Genomic DNA, 14,133 nt, shown 5'->3' with positions numbered 1-14,133 from the left:
TTTTTCCTGACAATTTTCCCTATGTTTGGTCATGTTGCCCTGTCCTTCGCTTTTGCTGCCTTTTTTCAGTTGCTGCCTTTTTTCCATTTGTAAGTTTTGGCACATTCATTCCAGCAACATAGCACCCTGCATCCCACTGCTGGTTTGCTTCTGAAGCTATGCAGTTGGTCCTGGTTGGTCCTTGGATGGGAGACTGGAAGTGGTGTAAAAATGAACATGGCACACAATTGATGTTAATGTTAATGTTCATTTTCATGTATTTTTTTCCACAAACGTGACTTATTTTCCCACGTTTATTTTCAGCTTCATCTGGACTGACCCTGCTTACCTTCAGAAGCAAACCAGCAGTGAGATGTATGGTGCTGGAATGAATATGCCAAAACTTAAAAAGAAAACCTCATTGAACATAAATTATTAGAAGAGGAGAGAATATAATATGTGGTATCCCCACTGGGCACACCACGTCATTTCAACGTCAACATTTGGCTAATATTTGGTTGAGACGTTGATCAATGAGATTTCAACCTTTATTCACCCACTCAAAAAGACAGTTTGTTGAATTCCCCATGTGTTATCACTATGCTTTCAACCACTTCATGTTTTTGATTTAACCGACCTGGACGACAAGGTGTGTTGAATTAAGGCAATCACTGAACTGATCAATTAGCTCAGTTGGTCTGGTGTGGTGACTAGTTGGAACAGAATCCTGCAGTACCTGCGGCAATCAAGGAACAGGTTTGCCTACCCCTGATCTAAAAGCACAACCAAATTCCAAAGAAAAAACTGTTTTTTTGTTTACTTGTTATCAAAATGTGTTATCACTGCGCTTTCAACCATTTCAAAGGACTACGAAGTTCAAATGGGAATACAATGGCAGAGATTTTGTATTTATACAGCAACTTAATTAATGTGTTATCACTGTGCTTCATCTAACAGCACAACCAAATGACCTGGATTGTAGTTGAGATTACATTAAAAGTACATAGGCCTAACGCAAGTGATCAATGCTGTTCAAGATTCTGCACAGATTATTTAAAAAATTGTGAAGATCTCAACAGACCTGCGAACTTTGCATGCTATCTTGAACATGCACACTTTTTATGATGACATAAGAAGACATTTATAGTTACAGTAACTTTAAAATTAGACCATGGATGTGTTACTCATTTTAAGGTTGAATGAATACTGTTACATTAGTTTGTAAAATGTCTTAACTTTATACTATTTACTGTATTACAAAAGTCATATTGAATTGTGTTTGGATGACAAAGCAACCAAACATCAACATTTTAATTATATCTAATGCTTGGATAGTTTATTCTGAGCCACTGGCTTAATCCTATTCCTTAACTTTTATTTTTGGTTTAGTTGGAGATGTGAATCCAACATAGGCCTATTTGTTAACTTGTTGATATGTTAATAGGCTACTTACAGTATTTCAAAGTGTAATTGAATTGCTTTTGGTTATAAATAAACATTTGAAGGAGATTTGTATTTTGTACCACTGACTTATTCTGGCTTTAATTCCAGTTTGTCTACTAATTAATAATTGTATGTTGGATTCATGTTTCCATCTCAACCAATAATCAAAGTTAAAGAATATGACTAAATTAATTTCAATTGCATTTAAAGTTTGATTGGATTTAATTTAGTCCCTTTCTTTAACTTTGGGGATTTTGGGTTGAGATGGGGATGTGAATCAAACATGTCAATGAATACATTATTAGACAAACTGGAATTAAAGCTACGTCAGTGGCACAGATGGAACTATCCAAGCAGAATATCTCCTTTAAATGTTGATATTTGGTTGCACTGACAACCAAACACAATTCAATATCCAGTTTGTCTACAGATGAATAATGTATATGTTGGATTCATGTCTCCATCTCAACCAAAAAGTTAAAGAATAGGACTAAATCTAATCAAACTTTAAATGCACTTTAAATAAAGCTTGATTTGATTTAGTCCTATTCTTTGTCTTAGATTTTTGGTTCTGATGGAGACATGAATCTAACATATCAATTATTAATTTATAGACAAACAGTGAATGTATTTAGCTATTAAGAGATCTCTCCATAATCATTTTCACGATAGCACATTGGTAGTAGTCAGTGATAAATAGAATGGGAGAACAAATGAATAGGTGTAGATCAACTCTCCAGTAGGAGATGCTGCCCAGCCTACAGTTTTTGTCTGATAGTGGATATAACATTGAAGATCTAATGTTGTTTCAAAGGTTCAACATATTTTGCACAAGGCTGGTCTATGTTGAAAATTGGTTACAATGATGGTATAATGGTGTGGTTGAAATATCACCCTCAAAACAAGTTTAACTTGATGTTTTAAAAAAAAATTATATGTATTATCCAAGTAGATCCCACGTCAAAATATGTTGACAAATTACATTGCTGATTCAACCAGTTTGTGACCAGTGGGTCCTAAATTCATGTGCTTAGTATACTAAGATATTCCGGATCTCTCTCTATCTTTCTCGCTCTCCGAGGACTCTTCCTCCCTCCCTCATCCTCTCACTCTGTCTCTCTATCTTTCTCGCTCTCCGAGGACTCTTCCTCCCTCCCTCATCCTCTCACTCTGTCTCTCTATCTTTCTCGCTCTCCGAGGACTCTTCCTCCCTCCCTCATCCTCTCACTCTGTCTCTCTATCTTTCTCGCTCTCCGAGGACTCTTCCTCCCTCCCTCATCCTCTCACTCTGTCTCTCTATCTTTCTCGCTCTCCGAGGACTCTTCCTCCCACCCTCATCCGCTCACTCTGTCTCTCTATCTTTCTCGCTCTCCGAGGACTCTTCCTCCCTCCCTCATCCTCTCACTCTGTCTCTCTATCTTTCTCGCTCTCCGAGGACTCTTCCTCGCTCCTTCATCCTCTCACTCTGTCTCTCTCTAGCTTTCTGGTTATTTTACTAAACAATTGTATTTCTCTATTCCAAGCTCTACAACCCTTAAAGGTCCAATGCATCTGTTTTTTTTGTCCCAATATCGAATCATTTCTAGGTAACAATGAAGTACCTTACTAGCTAGACTTCCAATTGGCGACAGATTTGAATGCGGATATAAAAAAAGTACATGTGCATTTTCCCACCAGAGGTTACAATCAAACTGACTTTTTAGGCAATAAAATGCTGATTGTGATGACAGTCCAAATAAAGGCACTTCTGCACTTAAGGCCTAGATTCAATCAGATCAGGTGTTAACCCGCGGTAGCAGACGACCGTATAGCTATGTTTTGGCGGTGTCGGCTGTCAAATCACTCGAATAAGAAGTTCGGAACGAGAAAGCATATGATATATAGAAATAATTACTCTTAAATTGAAAAAAAAAAATGCAACTAAATAATGAGGATTTCTATCATCCTAATCAAGGTGTAGATTATATCTTAAATTCCTGTGTTCCAACTTGTAAACAAGGCTGTTAATTCGACACTGTGCCGCCAATGGTAATGTCTGCTTTAGGTATAATGCCGAGAGCCACTTGTGGATTTGACAGCTGTAATGCAGTTCCACCTAAGACATTGTCAAAACAACTGCCATGTGGATGTTGGCTAAAGCTCCTGAGTGGCGCGGCGGTTTGAGGCACTGCATCCCACTGATTGAGACATCACTACAGACACCCTGGCTTGAATCCTGGCTGTGATTGTGAGTCTGATAGTGAGTCCGACTGCCCGTATGGGAGTTGTAGCAATGAGACAAGACAGTAACTACTAACAATTGGATACCACGAAATTGGGGAGAAAAATGGGGTAAAGAAAAAAAAAACTGTGTAATTTTTGTAATTAAGGTAACACAGTTTTAAACTGTTGTCCTGATTAAAGAAGCAATACAACTAGGTAGGGATATCCTTGTCTCATCGCACACTAAAGAATCAAAGAAGCAATAGACTAGAGGAGTATCTGGAGCATCAGCATTTGTGGGTTCGATTACAGGCTTAAAATGGCCAGAAACAAATAACTTTCTTCTGAAACTCATCAGTCTATTCTAGTTCTGAGAAATGAAGGCTATTCCATGGGAGAAATTGGCAAGAAACTGAAGATCTCGTACAATGCTGTGTACAATTCCCTTCACAGAACAGCGGAAAATGGCTCTAACCAGAATAGAAAGAGGAGTGGGAGGCCCCGGTGCACAACTGAGCAAGAGGACAAGTACATTAGAGTGTCTAGTTTGAGAAAGAGACGCCTCACAAGTCCTGAACTGGCAGCTTCATTAATTAGTACGCGCAAAACACCAGTCTCAACGTCAACAGTGAAGAAGCAACTAAGGGGTGCTGTTCCTCTGTCCAGTGTCTGTGTTATTTCGCCCATCTTAATCTTTTATTTTTATTGGCAAGTCTGAGATATGTATTCTTCTTTGCAACTCTGCCTAGAAGGCCAGCATCCCGGAGTTGCCTCTTCACTGTTGACTTTGAGACTGGTGTTTTGCGGGTACAATTTAATGAAGATGCCAGTTCAGGACTAGTGAGGCGTCTTTAATTTTAATGGACAAAAAATATGCGTCTCTTTCAAAAACAAGGACATTTCTAAGTGACCCCAAACTTTTGAATGGTAGTGTATATACAGTTGAATTCGGAAGTTAAGATTCACTTAGGTTGGAGTCATTAAAACTCGTATTTCAACCACTCCACAAATTTCTTGGAACAAACTATAGTTTTGGCAAGTCGGTTAGGACATAGACTTTGTGCATGACACAAGTAATTTTTCCAACAATTTTTTACAGACAGATTATTTCACTTATAATTCACTGAATCACAATTCCAGTGGATCAGAAGTTCACAGACACTAAGTTGACTGTGCCTTTAAACAGCTTGGAATATTCCAGAAAATGATGTCATAGTTTTAGAAGCTTCACAATTGACATCATTTGAGTCCATTTTAGGTGTAACTGTGGATGTATATCAAGGCCTACCTTCAAACTCAGTGCCTCTTTGCTTGACATCATGGGAAAATCAAAAGCAATCAGCCAAGACAAATTTGTAGACCTCTACATGTCTGGGTCATTCTTGGGAGCAATTTCCAAATGCCTGAAGGTACCATGTTCATCTGTACAAACAGTACGCAAGTATAAACACCATTGGACCACGCAGCCATCATACCGCTCAGGAAGGAGACGCGTTCTGTGTCCTAGAGGAACGTACTTTGGTGTGAAAAGTGCAAATCAATCCCATAACAACAGCAAAGGACGTTGTGAAGATGCTGGAGGAAACAAGTACAAAAGTATCTATATCCACAGTAAAATGAGTCCTATATCGACATAACCTGAAAGGCCGCACAGCAAAGAAGAAGTCACTGCTCCAAAACCGCCATAATAAAGGCAGACTATGGTTTTCAACTGCACATGGAGAAATGTCCTCTGGTCTGATGAAACAAAAATAGATGGCATCATAAGGGATGGAAAATTATGTGGATATATTGAAGCAACATCTCGAGACATCAGTCAGGAAGTTAAAGATTGGTCGCAAATGGGTCTTCCAAATGGACAATGACCCCAAGCATACTTCCAAAGTTGTGGCAAAATGGCTTAAGGACAACAAAGTCAAGGTATTGGAGTGGCCATCACAAAGCCCTGACCTCAATCCTATAGAAATTTGTTGGCAGAACTGAAAAAGTGTGTGCGAGCAAGGAGGCCTACAAACCTGACTCAGTTACACCAGCTCTGTCAAGAGGAATGGGCAAAAATCCACCCAACATAATTTGGGAAGCTTGTGGAAGGCTTCCCAAAATGTTTGACCCAAGTTAAACAATTTAAAGGTAATGCTACCAAATACTAATTGAGTGTATGTTAACTTCTGTCCTACTGGGAATGTAATGAAAGACATTTTGATACAGTGAATTATAAGTGAAATAATCTGTCTGTAAACAATTGTTGGAAATATTACTTGTTTCACTGACCGAATTGCCAAAAATATAGCTGGTTGACAAAAATTTTGTGGAGTGATTGAAACACGAGTTTTAATGACTCCAACCTAAGTGTATGTTAGCTTCCGACTTCAACTGTATTTTTTAAAGCAGATCTGATTGAATCTAGCCCTACGTTTTCATGTCCTGAATAAAAAACTAGTTCATTTTTAACACTACATATGGTTTTGTCACAAAAACTGTTGCGATAAATAGCATACTTGCTCAATCTGGTTTTGGTGCAGGCTCTATGGACAAAAGTAGGTAATATGCAAGATCCTTTTTTATTTTTAGAATTGTCAGCCAAGCACCGATCATCATGACATCACCATCATTTAAATGATAGCCTATCCTCAATATCTCTTGGAAATTTGCACGAAGCTCATCAGGGCACTTAACCACCATAAGTTACGAAGTTCTGAAAGAAGTTCTGATGTTCATTATTTCATCTGCCTATAAACTGCATTGTTTTCCAACATCATCACGTGACTGCACGTTTACTGAGACATTATGGCTTTTCTGTCAATATTTGCGCATAAAAGCTTTTCCACTGCAACTGTCCATAATCTATATCACAGACCAAAAAAATATCTCACGTTGTCTAGCGTATTTTGTTTTGTTGACATTGGAAGTTTTACACAGAAATGAGCTGTTTCCATAATCCCTGTCGTGAATTTATGCATCAGGTCATTCATCTGCATGAAATGGTTAGATGGAAACCTGGTTACTGTGATGGTTTTCAATTAAAATGGTGAAAAAGAAAGATAGCTTCTTAGCAAAGGGCAATTTCTCAAGCAAGAATCTTTCTTGGACTGTCTGGGAATGGTCTGAGTGGGGAAGGGAAAACTGACAATTAGCTGTTATTGGCAGAGAGGTTTGGAATTCTCTTTTTTATTGGTCTATTAACTAATTTACCACATCGTGATGTCACCATGGAAGGCCAAAACTCCATCCCACATAAACAGGCTGAAATTGCAGGCTGTCTTTTCAAACAGCTCTTACACTAAAATGGCATTATCATCATTTTTAACAATTTCACAGTATCATTCCAACATCATAGTTGTCACGGTTTTCTAGGTGTGAAGGAGAGTCGGACCAAAATGCGGCGTGTAGATTGAGATCCATGTTTATTTAAACTGAAGCAACACGAATCTAAATACAAACACTACAAAACAATAAACATAACGAAAACCAAAACAGCCTAATACTGGCGCACATACACACAGAACAAGGACATCAAGACACTAAGGACAATCACCCACAAAACCCAACACCAAACAGGCTACCTAAATATGGTTCCCAATCAGAGACAATGACGAACACCTGCCTCTGATTGAGAACCATATCAGGCCAAACATAGAACTAGACAAACTAGACATGTAACATAGAATGCCCACCCAGCTCACACCCTGACCAACCAAAACATAGAAACATACAAAGCAAACTATGGTCAGGGTGTGACAATAGTGTGGAAATATATACAGTTGAAGTTGGAAGTTTACATACACCTTAGCCAAATACATTTAAACTCAGTTTGTCACAATTCCTGACATTTAATCCTAGTTAAAAGTCCATGTTTTATGACAGTTAGGATCACCACTTTATTTTAAGAATGTGAAATGTCAGAATAATAGTAGAGAAATTGATTTATTTCAGCTTTTATTTCTTTCATCACATTCCCAGTGGGTCAGAAGTTTACAATTAGTATTTGGTAGCATTGCATTTAAATTGTTTAACTTGGGTCAAACGTTTCGGGTAGCCTTCCACAAGCTTCCCACAATATGTTGGGTGAATTTTGGTCCATTCCTCCTGACAGAGCTGGTGTAACTGAGTCAGGTTTGTAGGCCTCCTTGCTCGCACATGCTTTTTCAGTTCTGCCCACAAATTTTCTATAGGATTGAGGTCAGGGCTTTGTGATGGCCACTCCAATACCTTGACTTTATTGTCCTTGAGCCATTTTGCCACAACTTTGGAAGTATGCTTGGAGTCATTGTCCATTTGAAAGACCCGTTTGCGACCAAGCTTTAACTTCTGATGTATTGAAATGTTGCTTCAATATATCCACATAATTTTCCATCCCTCATGATGCCATCTGTTTTGTGAAGTGCACCAGTTCCTCCTGCAGCAAAGCACCCTCACAACATGATGCTGCCACCCCCGTGCTTCACGGTTGGGATGGTGTTCTTAAGCTTGCAAGCCTCCCAGTTTTTCCTCCAAACATAATGATGGTCATTATGGCCAAACAGTTATATTTTTGTTTCATCAGAACAGAGGACATTTCTCCAAAAAGTATGATCTTCGTCCCCATGTGCAGTTGCAATCCGTAGTCTGGCTTTTTCCTTGCTGAGCAGCCTTTCAGGTTATGTCGATATAGGACTCGTTTTACTGTGGATATAGATACTTTTGTACTTGTTTCCTCCAGCAACTTCACAAGGTCAGCAGGGTAGCCTAGTGGGGTTAGAGCATTGGACTAGTAACTGGATGGTTGCTAGATTGAATCCCCAAGCTGACAAGGTAAAAATCTGTCACTCTGCCCCTGAACAAGGCAGTTAACCCACTGTTCCTAGGCTGTCATTGAAAATAAGAATTTGTTCTTCATTGATTTGCCTAGTTAAATCAAAAATGGTCCTTTGCTGTTGTTATGGGATTGATTTGCAATTTTCACACCAAAGTACGTTCATCTATAGGAGACAGAACGCTTCTCTTTCCTGAGCGGTATGATGGCTGTGTGGTCCCATGGTGTTTGTACCTGTGTACTATTGTTTGTACAGATGAATGTGGTACTATCAGGCGTTTGGAAATTGCTCCCAATGATGAACTAGACTTGTGGAGGTTTACAAATTTTTTTCTGAGGTCTTGGCTGATTTCTTTTGATTTTCCCATGATGTCAAGTAAAGTGGCACAGAGTTTGAAAGTAGGCCTTGAAATACATCCACAGACGCTTCTAAAGCCATGACATAATTTTCTGGATAAAACACAGGTAAATCATGTTTTTGACTGCAGTGGGCTTTTGATAATGGTCTTCTCCCCCCTCGCCCTTTCTCTCTTTTTACATACATACATACATGCACCGATGTAATCCCACTCTCCACAGTTATTGACAACCCTAGTGAAGGCTCAGCTGGGTAGAAGGTTCAGCTCTAGCCCTTGCGTCCTGAAGACTCTCTCGCTCTGTCCTCTCTGCTCCAGTGAGAGAGAGCTGACCCTGTGCCCTTATTCTTCCTACTGGGCTGCTCTAGTCTTGGCTGAACCACAGGATCGATTCACACAGTCTAGCACTGCAGGAGAGCCTGTCAAGCACACAGCCGGATGCCTCAGAGAGTCTAAATCCAACACCACTCTGCTGGCCAACACACTATCACAGTTGCGGACATCTGTCATAATGCAATTTCATGTACCCATGCTCATATTATTATAACATGTATGTGGACACACATAAGTGATCTCTTTCTACCTCTCTGTCTATCTCTCTCTCTCTCGCAAGCACCCACACCCAGATAAATGACAGACCCATAACACGCTCTCATCACGCCCACGTCCTCTCAAACACACCTCTCCAGTCCTTGGCTAAGCTCAGCTGTGTTTGGAGAGTAAACAGCCGAGTTCCTGTCACCTCAACTCGGGATCCTTTCACTACCTCACTCACTCCGTCTCTCTCTCTTTTTCTGTCTCTCGTTCCATTAGACAGGGTTATCCCTGGCCAGGCGTATGGGTCGGCATGAGGAAATACCAGAGGGAGAGAGAAAGGGGGGATAGAGTAAGGAGAGGGGAAATAAGGACGGAGGGATTTAGGGAATAGAGAGGCAGTGGGAGAGAAACCAAGAGAAAAGAGATGTGAAAGAAAGGGGAGTGAAAAGTAGAAAAAGGGGGGTGAAAAAAGGGATAGACAGGGAGAGACGAAAACAGGGAGGGAGGTAGAAGCAGAAAGAGATTGAGTAGGAGATGCATACATACACACTGAAACATACAGACACAGACACACATAGAGTGGTATCTATAGCCTGGCATACTCACATCGTGGGCTGCGGTGGTGCTCACTTTTGAACAGGGTCATATCAGGGACGCCAAACAAAGAGGGCGTCTGTGGCTTTCAGACTGGAGACAGAAAGATGGCTGGACGCTTTCCCTGCTTCTCTCTCTCACAATCACTCTCTTTTCTTCTCTCCTTGTGTCCTCTCTTTCTCTCTTCCTGTTTTGGCTCTCTCTCTGCAGGCAGGCAGGCTGTGGACTGACGACTGTGTTACTACTGAATCAATGACAGAGCAGTTAGAGCAGCACCAACAGTATGTACCATCTGTCCCTCTGCAGCGGGGGTGGAGAGAGGAAGCACTGGGTTAGCCCATTAGCTCCAGCAGGCAGGGGGGGGGGGGGGGGGGGGGGGGGGGGGGTAGTGTGAGTGTGTCAATTTATTTTTCACAGCAACAAGAGCCTGGCTGGGGATCAGGGCTTATAGAGTCTGCCCAGGCAAAGAGAGAGCTGCCAAGAAGTGTGTGTGTGTGTGTGTGTGTGTGTGTGTGTGTGTGTGTGTGTGTGTGTGTGTGTGTGTGTGTGTAGGCTGTGGTGAAGAGAGGGTAACTCTATCCACAGCCGGGGGCTAAGGGAGTGAAGGGGGGACAGTGGAGGGCAGGGGTCTAAGAGAGGAGCATGAATCTGAGGACACAGCAGAGCCAAATACAGAGATGACGAGAGGAGCTCACCACTGACCTCATATCACACAGGGATGGCATTATACACAGGCACGCACATGCACCAAACACACACACATTATTCAGAGAATGTGGGTGTTGTGGGTGACAACTGGATGAGTTAACAGTGGAGATCCTTGAGTACGAGGGGAAAGAGGGAGGGAGAGAGGGCGGGGAGAGAGAGTGATAGAGAGAGAGGGGGGGGGGGGACTCACCTCCCTGTTATGGAGAAAGCAACATTAATTAAGCCTTATCTAAGACAGAGTCATTCTACTGAGGCTAAGACACACACACACACATGCACACAATCAAATGCTGAACACAGACTCACACACACACACAGTATAAACACAGGCAGTGTCCCTTGAGTGCAATGTGATTAGAGTGAGGAGATAGAGATTACAGACAGGTATAGCAGACCTCTGGTGTTTGTTTCCCTCCACTTGATTAACCAGTCATTTACTCAACAACAGAAACACGTCAATTTAATAAAATAAAACAAATATTTCACATTTATTTAACCAGATAGGCCAGTTGTGAACAAGTTCTCATTTACAACTGCGACCTGGCCAAGTTAAAGAAAAGCATTGTGACAAAAAACAACAACACAGAGTTACATATGGGATCAACAAAAGTACAGTCAATAACACAATCTATATATAAATCTATATACAGTGTCTGCAAATGGAGTAAGGAGGTAAGGCAATAAATAAATAGGCCAACAGTAGTGAAGTAATTACAATTTAGCAAATTAACACTGGAGTGATTGTCACGACTTCCGCCGAAGTCGGCTCCTCTCCTTGTTCAGGAGGGCGTTCAGCAATGGACATCACCGGCTTTCTAGCCATCACCGCTCCATTTTTCATATATCCATTTGTTTTGTCTTGTTCCATACACACCTGGTTTTCATTTCCCCAATCAATCTACTTGTATTTAACCCTCTGTTTCCCATCATGTTGTGTGTGTAATTGTTTCATGTTATTGTGGTGTTTTATTACGCGCTTTACTTTTGTTATGTTCCGTGTTTTGAGCGCGTGTTATGGGATTTTTTTATGAATAATGACTAAATGATGTATACATTTAACGTAGAATTATAACTAACATAATTCCAACCTGTCTTTCTAGTATTATTAAATAATGTTTGTTCATTAGGAAGGGGTTATATAGCATAGATCTAGGAAGAAAGGAATGTTTGTGGGTGTAGAAAGAGAAGGAAGGGTAGCATTAACCTATGTTTGAACCGACCTGGCTGTAACTCTGGAGAGATAAGATAGGACAGGGAGAGCCCCTCCAGAGCTCTAGTATCTGGGAGAGACTGGAACTGTTAGCTGAGTGGTTATAAACTGTGGTGAGACTCATGAGAAAATCCCTATGTTGGTGTGTATGTATGTGCATAGGTTAGAATGTTAATAAAAGGAACGTATTTGTGTATGTACGGCAGAGCTCTCGCAAATAAACCTGGATCTGATCAATTGTGATCTGGGAATTCTGTCTGTTTTATTTAAGACCAGAAATGTACAACCTCTGGGTATCAGACAGATAAAGATAATTGGAATTTATGAACATTGATTGCAAAATTACTGAACAATTTGGTCCTTTGAGCGGTTTTCTTAAATCTGTCCCTGTCTTCCGAAAGATAGCACGCCGAAAACCGTGCACGGGCGGGTCGTTGACCCGTAAATTAATGACCTGGCCCCTGAAATTGGGGTTCAAAGAACAGGCCGGTATATATCTAAGGCCGACAGAGACGGTGACGGAATCTCACGAACATTGCTTTTCCCAGCCTACAAACAAGGTCAGTAAAACTTTATTTGGGTATTTGGGGAATTGACATTCGGGCTTCATTTGGAGAAATATGTTTAATGACTCTTGTGTGGTTTAGACGTTAATTTTTAAAACCCATGGGGCATTCTGATCTGGTGACCTGTCTTTAGAATTGTGTGTAGAGAACCCTGATATAGGTAGTATTCTATGCAATTGGAAGACAGGAATTGGATTTAGAAGCCACCTAGGAATGGAGAAGTCCTCAGCGACTTAGGTCCGAAACGACTTAAGGTATTTGCACTACCAATGTAAACTAATTAATATTGAGATCTAAGTTGGAACCTGATCAAGAGTATATTAGTGGGTCAGTAAAGAGACGAGATGTAGGGGCCTATTACAAAGGAATGTAAACGATTTGTGAACCTAGGGAAACTAACGGGAAGGAGATATATACATAGATTGTGAGAATATACCATAGGACAAAACTATAGTAATTGGATGACGGTGAAAAGCACACACATAAATCATAGAAGCACATACACCTAGTTAGGGAGAATAAGCATAGTAACTACAAAGTTAACTAGCATTGGGCAGTAAATCCTCAAAGGAGGTCCCGGAATTAACGGGAGATGAGAAATAATGCAGGGAAAAGATAAGAGGAACAACTATTTTGACCCAACTTGGAGGAGAAAGTACAAATTTGACTGACTGTTAACTAACTAGGGTCAGTTAAGGAAAATGTTATGTTTACATTTTACTTTACAGCAATTGTCAATGATCAAGAATCCTGCCGAACAGAGAGTGTAGGCTCCACCAAGAAGAAACCAAGGAAGCGTTCACTCATTTCCAGGATGTTTTCAGCTATAGGCAAAGCCTTGTCCAGTCCCTTTACTTGCTGCTATAAAAAGAAGAGCACCTAATCTTTATTTCAAAATAAATATTTGAAATTAACATAATTGCATTAATTCTTCATGTTGAGTGTTTTTCATTATATATTATTGGATGATATAAAGTGTAGTAGTAGTAGTAGAAGTTGTATAGTTGACTATATTACTTTTACTTTTAAGATAAAAAAATAAAAAAATAAGAATAGTGAGCACTTCTAGGTACAGTTGAAGTCTGATGTTTACATACACCTTAGCAAAATATTTCTTTCATCACGTCCCCAGTGGGTCAGAAGTTTACATACACTCAATTAGTATTTGGTAGCATTGCCTTTAAATTGTTTAACTTGGGTCAAACCTAAGTAGCCTTCCACAAGCTTCCCACAATAAGTTGACTGAATTTTGGCCCATTCCTCCTGACAGAGCTGGTGTAACTGAGTCAGGTTTGTAGGCCTCCTTGCTCGCACATGCTTTTTCAGTTCTGCCCACAAATTTTCTATAGGATTGAGGTCAGGGCTTTGTGATGGCCACTCCAATACCGTGACTTTGTTGTCCTTTAGTCATTTTGCCACAACTTTGGAAGTATTCTTGGGGTTATTGTCCATTTGGAATACCCACGTGCGACCAAGTTTTAACTTCCTGAGTGATGTCTTGTGATGTTGCTGCAATATATCCACATCATTTTTTCCCCTCATGATGTCATCTATTTTGTGAAGTGCACCAGTCCCTCCTGCAGCAAAGCACCCCCACAACATGATGCTGCCACCCCGGTGCTTCACGGTTGGTATGGTGTTCTTCGGCTTGCAAGCCTCCCCCTTTTTCCTCCAAACATAACGATGGTCATTACGGCCAAACAGCTCTATTTTTGTTTCATCAGACCAGAGGATATCTCTCCAAAA

At 40.6% G+C, this 14,133-nt stretch overlaps 1 protein-coding gene across 2 annotated transcripts in view; it reads right to left on the bottom strand.

Moving 5' to 3' along the window:
* LOC110506592 (RNA-binding Raly-like protein) overlaps positions 1-10,200 on the bottom strand; it is a 69,301-nt gene extending 59,101 nt beyond the window's left edge. The window contains exon 1 of one of the 2 annotated variants that reach the window (XM_036963610.1): positions 9,916-10,200. In XM_036963610.1, the coding sequence (XP_036819505.1) occupies positions 9,916-9,955 (40 nt within the window). In that variant the 5' untranslated portion in view covers positions 9,956-10,200. The remainder of the gene's footprint in view (positions 1-9,915) is intronic. The other variant, XM_036963611.1, reaches the window with a different exon arrangement.
* Between the last annotated feature and the right edge of the window lie 3,933 nt (positions 10,201-14,133).

Source organism: Oncorhynchus mykiss, chromosome 26 (assembly GCF_013265735.2).
Source record: "Oncorhynchus mykiss isolate Arlee chromosome 26, USDA_OmykA_1.1, whole genome shotgun sequence".
Lineage (NCBI taxonomy): Eukaryota > Metazoa > Chordata > Actinopteri > Salmoniformes > Salmonidae > Oncorhynchus > Oncorhynchus mykiss.
This window is presented reverse-complemented; position numbering and strand designations above follow the sequence as displayed.